The sequence below is a fragment of the Etheostoma cragini genome, chromosome 5 (assembly GCF_013103735.1).
Source record: "Etheostoma cragini isolate CJK2018 chromosome 5, CSU_Ecrag_1.0, whole genome shotgun sequence".
Classification (NCBI taxonomy): domain Eukaryota; kingdom Metazoa; phylum Chordata; class Actinopteri; order Perciformes; family Percidae; genus Etheostoma; species Etheostoma cragini.
The window spans coordinates 7,778,887-7,790,257 of NC_048411.1; the positions used below are offsets into that span (position 1 = coordinate 7,778,887).

Sequence of the window (11,371 nt, forward strand, 5' to 3'; positions counted from 1 at the left end):
TGGAAAAAGGCTGCAATGAAACAAAGAGTGAAAAATTTAAAGGGGTCTGAATACTTTCCGTACCCACTGTATGTATGTGTACACACACACACACACACACACACACACACACACACACACACAAATAAGTATTTGAAAATCAATTTGTTAACATTTGGTACAGTAGCCTTTGTTTGCAATTACAGAGGTCAAATGTTTCCTGTAGTTTTTCACCAGGTTTGCACACACTGCAGAAGGGCTTCGACCCATCTTCAATCCTCTAACTGAGGGAAGGTGGTTGTTCCCCAAAATCTTGAAATACATGGCCCCGGTCATCCTCTCCTTAATACAGTGCAGTTGCCCTGTCCCATGTGCAGAAAAACACCCCCAAAGCATGATGCTACCACCCCCATGCTTCACAGTAGGGATGGTGTTCTTGGGATGGTACTCATCATTCTTCTTCCTCCAAACACGGTTAATGGAATTATGACCGAAAAGTTATATTTTGGTCTCATCTGTCCACATGACTTTCTCCCATGACTACTCTGGATCATCCAAATGGTCATTGGACAACTAAAGACGGGCCTTGACATGTGCTGGTTTAAGCAGGGGAACCTTCCGTGCCGTTCATGATTTCAAACCATGACGTCTTAAGGCGTTTTTCCACTGCTGGTAACAGCTCGCCTCAGCTCGCCCCATTATGCTTCCGTTTTCCATTGCAGATTGAGTAAAGCCTCAGCGTGGCTGGTCACTATAGCAACGCGTGATGACGTAATTTTCAGCGCGGCTCACAACAGCACGTCGGCTACCTGCCGCAGCCAGAAGAAATGTTTTGTTTCAAAAGAAGCTGAAGGAAGCAACGAAAATCACCGCTAAAGAAAACAGGAGTTTGGGAATTCTGACGGAGTTCAGACGTCGACATGACGGTTGTTCGCCTACACAAAAGGGTAAGTTAAGTTTCCTGGTATACGCTATATAAAGTACATGAACTTTAGCAACCATGATTACACACCAACATGTGTGCCGTTAGAGTTTCAGAGCATTCACGCTTTGCAAAATCGCAGCCGCAGACCGTCTGGTGGGCGATTTCCGATCGGTGAAATCTCCGGTTGTGACCTACTGGGCTTTGTATAATCTTTATGAGAGTCATGGAGAGACTTATGACAACGACTGGGATGCATCTGGGACGGCAGAGCCGGGAGGACACTGTCACGGGGTGCAGAGGAAGAAGATCGGGAAGTTTGGGAGGGTTTGATGCGCTACTTGAAAAGCTAAATAAAAACCTTTGTTGAGAAAGCACACACACACACACACACACACACACACACACACACACACACACACACACACACACACACACACACACACACACACACACACACACACACACACACACACACACACACACACACACACACACACACACACACACAATTATGTTGCTAAATGGGATGTTTCCCACATGAAAAAACAATAAAACTAATTATGAAAATCAAACAATGTTGTGTTTTTGCAGAATACTCAAAGCAGAATTGATTACACTTTAATAGCTCTTTTATCGCAAGTGCTATCGCTATTGCAATATTCAGCATTATCTCATATTGCATATTTCCCTGATATTTTTCAGCCCTATTGTCCCTTATTGTCATTTATTTCTGGCTGTAGCCAGATGAAGCTTTACAATTAAAAAGCATGTTGTTGGAATGGAAATATGAGCTGCTAGTTTATGGCTAATTGCGGTTCTCCAACTCTAGCCCCAACGTAGAGCCTAAGAGCATCTGTACAGCAACAGGGGCAGGTTCAAAGAAGCGACCGGTGACCAACCTAGCAACTTGTGTGACAAAGTGTTGTCTGGAGAGAGCAAGGTCTCTTTCACTATTATGCCCGCCTCTGTCACCTCTCTCTAGGTGATTCTCATGTCGCTTAAATTGCCTTCTTGGCTCACCCACTTGCCTCCCTTCATCGCGTCTTAGTCCCACCAAGGAGGCATGGGAGAGACGCGAGGAGAAAGTAAAAAAAATTGTTTTAGAGGGATGAGACGTCCTTTCTCGCTGCCTGGTCCCAGTGGCAGAAATAAGAGCTTTGAAATGGCATTTTCGAAGAAGGGACAGAACAACTTACGGTTCAGCCAAGGACAGAGGAGTTGAATAGCTATCAAATAAGTAACATGAGATGCAGCTTCTGTCACTGACTGATGAGCAGCATACAGGCATGTCATTATGCGGGCCAGCGCCTTGCATGGCACCTCCGCAACCATCTGTGCATATGTCAATGGGTGAATTAGAGGCATAAGAGAGGCTCGGCAGATAATTTTACAAAGTGAGACTTATTTCAGCTATTACTGCAGCTACTACTGGATACATTATTTCAACCTCCTTTGTAGGGCTGCACGATTATGGCCAAAATGATAATCACGATTATTTTGATCAATTTTGTGATCAAGATTATTTATTGATTTAACCAAAACAAATTTTAGTGTCACATAGGCTGTTTATAACTGCTTTCACGTCCATATTATGCTACATTCTTTTTTATGTTGAAGTTGTATTTTGTATAGACATACAGCTGCAACACATGTAATTGAAAATTAGCTATCTGAAATAAATAGCGTAGGAAATATATTTTTTCAAAGGCATCTCTGAGAAAGCGCCTTCACTTGTTTTCAACAATAACTGATTAATAGAGCTAGAGAGAGAGAGGGGGAGTGCTACTCACAGAGAGACGGCTGATCATTATGAATGGGTCCAGCACGTGTCGAATGGAGGATACTCAAGTCGTGTGTATGAAATGTCTGTATCATCACTGCGCTGCGTTTTTATGAACTATGATATTCTGGCCACGATTCACATCTCTCGTCCAGGTCCAGCAGCCTCCGTCTCACACGCTAGTACTCTACCAACTGAAGTTAGTTGCATTCAATAACTTCTTCTGTGTTCTTCGACAGCAGTTACCCACGGAAACACTGGTACAAATACAGGTTTGCCCCTCATACTTAACATACAGCTGTGTTAATAAAAAATTAAAACTGTAGACAAATGTCAGAAGTGTGGACCCGGCACACAGAAATCTTGGCCCATATATCCATTATCTGGATAGCCACTGGCTACACTGGAACACAAACATTGGCCATTGCCTCCAGAAGCTAAATCGTCGTCAGACAATTATAAACAAAAAAGCAGTTGTACAAGATATTTGTCTAAAAAACATTCTAAATTTGGCACTATAATGATATAAAATCTAAAACTGTCTGATTGACAAGTACACTGAACTATGATCTGATCATGCACTTAATGCTAGCTTTTGGTATTTTACAAATGTGCCCCCAGTACTAACAAAATGTAACATTGACACATTTTGAAGCACTGAAATGCATAGTGCTATAGACACATTTCAATCAGTACCAAAAAGAATTATGTATGAATGTAATAATGTTATAAATTATCAACACTAAATTCCATCCCAAGAGCAAACTTGGTGAGTACTTCTCAGACATTAATGCACAATTAACTCAACCTTCTGGGTGGGAGGAGCTGGAGCACTGCTGGATGAGTGCATCAAGGGAGGGGGACCAGAAAACTCCAGGGCTGACTCATTAAATTCCCACAGTCTACAGCAACAATGCAATCATCTTAGCCAGACAGCACTAAGCAATGATAATGATCATGTCTACACATGAGAAAGCTTGTGTGAGTTGCAAACACCCCAAACTCCCTCATCCCTTACCTCGCATAAGAAACAGCTATGAATACTTAGTTTAAATGAAGACATTAAGCTTCACTATTGTGTCCTGTTTAAAACGCTCTTTCCGACAGTTTCCTGGCCAGACTGCCCTACAGCTGATTCAGTCCACTGAAATTTATACCACTACTGATATTTGTGACTAGTGCCACGCTGCCGGCTGAACCTTAAGCTTTAGATTCAACCATCTGGCAAGACAGGCAGCAACTGCTTCAAGTGTTTGCTTTGAAATGCTCCTTTTGGAAAAGTCCCTCCCTTATTTGACTGACCAATCTGCATTAGTATCGTCAGCAAATTGAATTCAATATTTCCACTGACCATCCACTTGCAGACTTAGCACATCCCTGATCAGGCAGATTTCATATCCAAAAGAAAAAAAGGTTCTAACAAAGTGCCAGCTCACAACAATGTGAGGATGTGTCATGAAATACTTAGGTATTTCTTTAGGTATTTGGCATGCATGTTAAAACTCCTTTAAGTGAAGTTTTCTTGATAGTGTGAGGGTGTCTTTATCAACCATTAGCCAAGGACTAGGCGTGGATTATATGTCAAACTGTGGACATAACAATGTAACTACAGAAGTAAAGGGTGCCCAGCTCTAGAGCTGACGCCAAGATTCACCTATTTATTTATTTCCGTTTTGTCAGATTTTCTTGTTGATTATTTATGACTGAAGGAACTTTACATTTCATGTTAAATGAAGACAAACTCTGGTGTGTTGCTGTGGTTGGCCTTGTGTCTTTTTGAACTGAGGGGAGAGCCATGGTGTCCTTACCTATACACGTGAGTGCCTGCTGTCGCTTGGACCTCCAGTAATGCCAGATTTGCAAGGGGACAGACTGGATAACTAACCCGAACTGAAAAGATCCACGAGACCTAGACGAGCAAAGCCAGTTTGGTCAGATGACCATTATTTTAAACCTATATATCGGGGCCCAACTTCAAGGGGGCGGCAACCAAAATCACAGAGAGCTACCCTTACGCGATCAGCCGGTACTTGTGCTTGGAGACCTTAACTCTTGTCACCTGTCTACATTACAACAATATTTGGACTGCCCCACCCATCAGAAACGCACACTGGACAAATAATACGGCAATATACAGGATGCCTATAAAGCCATCTGTGCGCCAGCCTTAGGAAAATCTGACCACAACGTGGTACATCTACTCCCTCCATATAGGCTAAGACTGAAACGGTAAAAATGCCAGTAACTAAGGATATACAATTTTGGACTGACAATAGCAAAGAGGAGCTGAGAGACTATCTGGAAGATACTGACTGCCAGATCTTCTTTGACATCTGTAATAATTCACATGAACTAACGAACACCATTACAGTGTATACAATGTTTTGCAAGAAAAATATCCACAAAAAAAAAACAATTACAATTTCCCCAAATAATAAGTTGTGGATAACTAGCAACCTAACGGAATGGTGAAAGACTCAATGGTGCTAGACTCATAGCAGCAGCATGAGCTGCTGCTATGAGTCTAGCAGACTCTTTGCTGTCCTGCAGCTGGATACCAGACTAATTATTCAGGGGCCTTTACAGTTCTGAGGGCAGCTGTCACCTCTAATGATACTACCATGTGGTCTTCCATAGCTGTGGAAATCTAATCAAACTTGCCATACATAGCAGCTTGTCTTATCACTGATATCAGTTCAACAGCTTCAGCATGTCTTGATCAGAGATCAGAGTTTAGACTAGACCTCTATTTAATAGATGCAAAAAACAGTCCCCCTGCCCCCTCCTCATTTCTCAAAAGTGCCTTAACAAAAACATTCCACTGAGATGGACCCACAGGCTGACTCATAAATTTAGACTGTTCTAAGAACTGAAGCAAGAGGGGCGGTGCTTGTGTGAAGATCTAGAGCACCAAATGAGTGCCGATTTAAACAAGCTTACTGGGTTAATTAGAGGCAGGGCAGGACATTTAATTCAAACTTTACTCCTGAAGCAGTTTTCAGAGAGCATTTTAGCCAAGAGGCTTTTTCCTGGCTGAGAAAGGTGGACCCCCAGTGCTGATTAGTATTTGATCCAAACTAGAGATGCAAAAAAAATTTTTATATAATTAAAGAGAACTCTTATGAACATTGGGTTCACACAACATACAGGATAATGACAATTAACAGACCTCTCAGGCATATTAAAGCCTTTTATTATTCTTATATTTACATGCTCAGGCTAGTAAGTGTTTAGCTTTTTCTACTAAATAACAGAAAACATAGATGTAAATCCCTGACAACTAATTGAAATAAACTGACAATACACAGAAATCTTTTTTTTATATTTCACATGAAAATTTTACTTTTTGGTACTAGAATAGTAAAATAAATATTATTCAGTCCATAGATGGTGGAGTTGAGTTATCCTGTGAATTTGAATTACTATTGTACAAACAGCAACTATTAACCTGCATTCAATTAATGTGTAGATTAAACTAGCAAACTCAGTACATGTGTTTCTTTTGACAGTGCTGGTCTCCAATCAACAACATCAGCAGCAACCTCCACAAAACAGATTCATATTTCCCAATAAACATTCAAAACTTGTGCGTCATTTCAATTACCCATAACATAATGAGCTACAGTGTAATGCTGCAAAATATTAGTGATGAAGAGGACCTTCATTACAGGATGGTTGACTTTCGGTGCATTCACGAAATATTCACACCATCAGAGCAGTCTGGTAAGTTCAAAAATCACTACCTCACTTACTACAATGTATGTATATAATGCTATTACGTAGTCTGTAAAACCAGGAAAAGACTACACGTGGGATATTGCGACATGATATATCTAGCTTCATATCGAGATATACTGTGTGTGTGTGTGTGTGTATATATATATATATATATATTTTATATAAGAGAGAGAGAGAGGGAGAGAAGATAATTAGATACTTTGAGGTGCCAGGTGCAAAATAAACAAAAAATGTAGATGTAGACAGAGATTACCTATATGAATATAGCCTTAATTATGGAAGTGAAAACTGAAGACTCTAGGCTGTTTCTAGCTACTCTAAGTTCCCCCTTTTCTGGGTTTCATTGTTAGGTTACCTCACCAAAAACATTCTGTGTTTCACTGGCTGTGTTTACGGTTTTCCTCATAAGATCATTTCAGACCTCCTATGCCTCCAACAGAAGGCGCGCACACACACACACACACACACACACACACACACACACACACACACACACACACGCGCACACACGCACGCACGCACGCGGGTCCCAGCAGCAAGTATTTCCGCAATTTGAACTTTATAACAAGCCTCTCTGTGCTGAGCAGGGTGTGTGTTGAAGGGGATAATGCCACACCCCACTAGGCCACAGTGAGTCGGTTTGTTGTCCACCTAACACTCCCTCTAGAGCGTAAAGATTTAACAGAGGCAGGTAAAAACACTCCCCATTAGGTTTTCCTTTTCTTTGGCCCCTAACCAAATGACCGAGTTAGCACTGCTCTGTGCACTTTATGACGTTTGGGTGCCGCTATTAGATTTTACAAATTACAAGTTGCTCAGAACAGTGATGCTGAATGAATGTAATTTTTTGCCTATATTTGCATTTGTGCGAGTGAGTGTATTGGCGTTCAAATGACATACGGCAGTAAAAAACAGCTTCTCCATTCTTCAGCTATGTGTACATGCATAGGCCCGACTAGAACACACTCGTACACTAATGCCAGTTTCCAAAGAGGAAATGAGAGGTTTGCTGAGTAATCAAGGTCAGATCCACATTACACACCCTCACATCTCCCTCCAAAGCTTACGTCACGCTAGAGGTTTTGAGGGAAGTAGAACACGCGGCTAGCTGGTTACATATGACTCAGCTCAGGGATTCAAGAGAACAGTTATTCTTATCAGCAACCAAAGCAAGGCTTTCCTAACAGTGAGGTGACAACAGATAGGTGTGGCCCGTTCATCAACATGAATAAAATGGCACCGAGTGATGAAGCTATCTTTGAACATGATTAACTCAACTCTTAGGAGGAGTGATGTCCATGTCTTTTACCAATTTGATTACTGGCACAGTGGTTTATTGCCTTCTCAATCAATCAGGAATGAACAAAAAGAGCACGTATGTGTGTGTAGGAACTGCCTTAATGATAAATCCAGGCACTTCCCTTAAAGCCAGCCCGGCAATGGGCTTGTCTTGGCAGCAGAGCGTGTAGGGCGCTGGCTGTACAGCTCAAGGCCTGTAAGAGGTTTTTCCTCCAGCCACACAGAGACACTTTTTCATGCATTCCTCAGATTCCACATCTGAAACATGTGTGTGGCTCACTCTGAACTGGCCACTGAAGGCAATAACAAAAAAGATGACGCTTGTCCTGCGTTATAAAACAAAATAAAATCTATATATTAAAAAATCTGTACAGAAAGTCAATGCAACCAAGAAAGGTTAATGGATATGCCTGCTCTAGAAAGGCCAACAGGCCATCACTTGAAGTGGTATCGAAAGGGGGATTTAATTATTGCATGTGTTGTTTTTCTTGGCTCGCGAAGCCAGGAGAAACATTTGCAGAAAGACGATGTAGTCTTCCATTGTCATTGGTGCTTGCATTTCCGGGAGAAGCTGTGACTTATGACGACGTATACAGTGACCTAACAACGTAGTTTTCTAGGTTAACTAACAAGTTCGGAGAAGGTTTGCAAGTTGAACCAACTGCGAAACAGCACCAGAACTAGGTTTTCCTTGGTGGAAAATGCGTCTGGGGCCAAAGGGCAGTTACCGGCTTTGGCCAGTTGGCGATCAGTCCTTTTGGCTGGCTAGCAAACCAGTGTTTCCCCTAAGTTGACAGCTTCAGACTGGCGGGGGTGGGTGTTGATTGACTTGATCGCACCAAAAGTGTCATGTACAAAAGCTGACACAAATGTACAAATTCATAGTGTTCTTACATGCTTTTTGATAATATAATGTATGATTATAAAACATTTAAGGAAAACTTCTTGTGTGGTTACTTGCATTCTTGACTTAAAAATAAACTTCAAATTTTGCTTCTTTTATTTAATGAAAACAAGACAAGAAAAGTTTACATTCAAACTAGCAATTAAATGATAATGGCAACATGCTCATGATCACAATATGCATTTGCCAGCACTACACACAAAGTGCAACTGATATCCAAAGTGTCGGACAAACTGAAACACTAACCCGATAACAGCGCTACATGAAAGTGGATCACCAAAGTCCGTAGAATTCAACTCCTGGGGACCATAGATTTCTGTACAAAATTCCGTGGCTTTCAATTTATTATTGTTGAGATATTTCAGTCTGGACGACATGTTACATCAGTACAAATATCGTGCAGCGCTAGTATTGTAAAATTCCAAATGATACCTTAAAAAAAAAAGTCTAAGGGGAGCAGCTTTACCCCACTGGTTCCACATTTATTAATAGGAAGGAGTCAGAAATAGAGCTACAATCATGCCCAAAGAAAATCAGACCTCAACCTACATGAATGAGCATTCCAAACCTGCAAGAGCATTAACCACAGCAACAGTTTTGGCCCCAAGCCTTGTTAAAAACCTGATTTTCCACTGTAAATGTTTAATTTAATTAAAATGAATATGACCAAAGTAAGTGGTATGGCTCGCTCTACCAATGTGCTTTATTATCCATCCGTAGGTTGAATAGATGGCGGTGAGACAGAAGTTCACAGTCCATAAATTACAGGCCGCAGGGTCTACAAGTATGCATTTAACATAACATGTTCAGCATAACGAAACAAAAATTACAAATTTGTTTGAACCCGACCCATTTCAAGCATGTGGGAATTTTGATTAATTACAGCGTTGCCGCAGCCCGAAACCAACCCAGTCAGGCCCAACTGAGTTCAGCAGAGAATCAAAGCTCTTGTTAGAATCACAAAGTGGTTCACATATTCTGGACATATCAAAGGCTGGACCACTGCTTTTGATACCCACTGAGAATTAGCATTTCATGTTCTTTCCTCCATACACTGTACTGAACCTTATAAGTTCTAGTCAACTCTGCTGAACATATGACTTAACTTACCATTGAACAAGTTCTAACAGGCTAAATAAGGCCAAGTTCTCATTAATAAGAGATGAAACTGATAAGAGGGCAGCCTCTATTTGTTAGGGTACTTTTCCTATCTTAATTTGATGAGTAAAAGAGTGAAAATGGCTAGGAACTAACAGTCATTTTGGCTGCTATTTATACATTAATATCCCACACTGCCTATTAAAGTGACACAGTTTAACAACTCAAGATAATAGGAAAAAAAGCTATTAGGGATTCAGTGCCTGGCTAAAGGGCACCATGGCAGTGCCCAGAAGGTAAAACAGCATTTCCCCAGCTGCCAGGCTAACCTCTGTGACAGGGTCCATGCAGAACTTGGCCGTTTCCCAAACCACGAGCCTACAGACTGAGCTACTGTCACTCCTATTGTTAGTGTCATTCTTTTCAATATTAGCTTCTCAAATATGAAAATGTGCTGCTTTTCTCCGTTTAAAATTATTGGTAAATGAATAACTTTTGGTTTAAAAATGTTTGTCTAACACAGAGGTTACATTGTGTTTTGGGGATATTGTGCAGGGTATTTTTCTGCACCATATTCTGACATTTTATAGATCGAACAATGAATCAAGAAGCTAATAGGCAGATTTGTTATTCATACAAAATCATCATTCATTATAACCCTAAAGCCAACAGAAAAAATCAGATTCTATACAAATAACTGAAATCATATATTTCAAAAGGTAACACATCCTGCTACATTACTGATACTGAAGTAACACTGCAGAAGACACGAAACAGCTATAGGCCTAATCATTCAGACATGTAGCTGCTATATAGGTCAAGTCAACAGTGTTCTTTCTACAAATTTGTATTACAATTTTCGTTGCAAATTCGAATTGAAATGCTCTTAGTAAAGGGATTTTAGACAACGCATTGGTGGGGGGGCTTTAAGGACATTAACTCGCTTTAAAATGACTACCAAGCTCTACAAAACATTTCATTAGGCTAAGCAAAAGATTTTCATACTTGTTTTAAGGTCTCTTCGAAATTGTTTGGCTGGTTGGTCAGACATGACCCACAGTGTAAGTTCCTGTCAACTGCCACCCTGTCCACACCTCAGTAGCCTACCTTACATTTATTGCAGATCAATTTTGATACCACATGCGATTAAATCAGTATAGAAAATATTAATTTAGTCAGCAAAAATAGCAGGCTAAGGAGTAGCCTACCAGAGTCACACTAACATCCTGGAAAAATGTCTTCCATTCTAATTTGTCTACTTAGGCTAAGGAGAATGTTCAGTGGCCGCTGGGCAAACACGTAGGCTACATAACAGCACCTACTAACAAACCTCCACAAAATGCTCCTCACCTGTGATAATCTCCCGCTTGGCTTCATCCAGGTGACTGGAAATCACGTCTCCCATGGTGGATAAAACTCAAAAACTCCGATTGGCTCCACTGATCTATATCCTAACTAACGTAACTAAAACAAACGCAGGGAACCAGTTCAGAGTAGTTCAAACTCCTGAAGAACTCTTTCACCTCCTCTCCAACATATCCTGAGCTGACTGAAGTTAGGAAAAGAGACGGGCGGTAGGTAGTGGAAAGAAGAAATGTTAGCCAAGTGACACACAACGCTACTGACGGCTGCTTCTCGGAGAGACACA

General features: G+C 41.0%; 1 protein-coding gene across 1 annotated transcript in view; it reads right to left on the reverse strand.

Moving 5' to 3' along the window:
• Positions 1-11,371, reverse strand: part of niban2b (niban apoptosis regulator 2b) — a 44,239-nt gene extending 32,868 nt beyond the window's left edge. Inside the window, exon 1 of the mRNA XM_034871887.1 lies at positions 11,074-11,371. Coding sequence (XP_034727778.1) covers positions 11,074-11,128 — 55 coding nt within the window. The 5' untranslated portion in view covers positions 11,129-11,371. The remainder of the gene's footprint in view (positions 1-11,073) is intronic.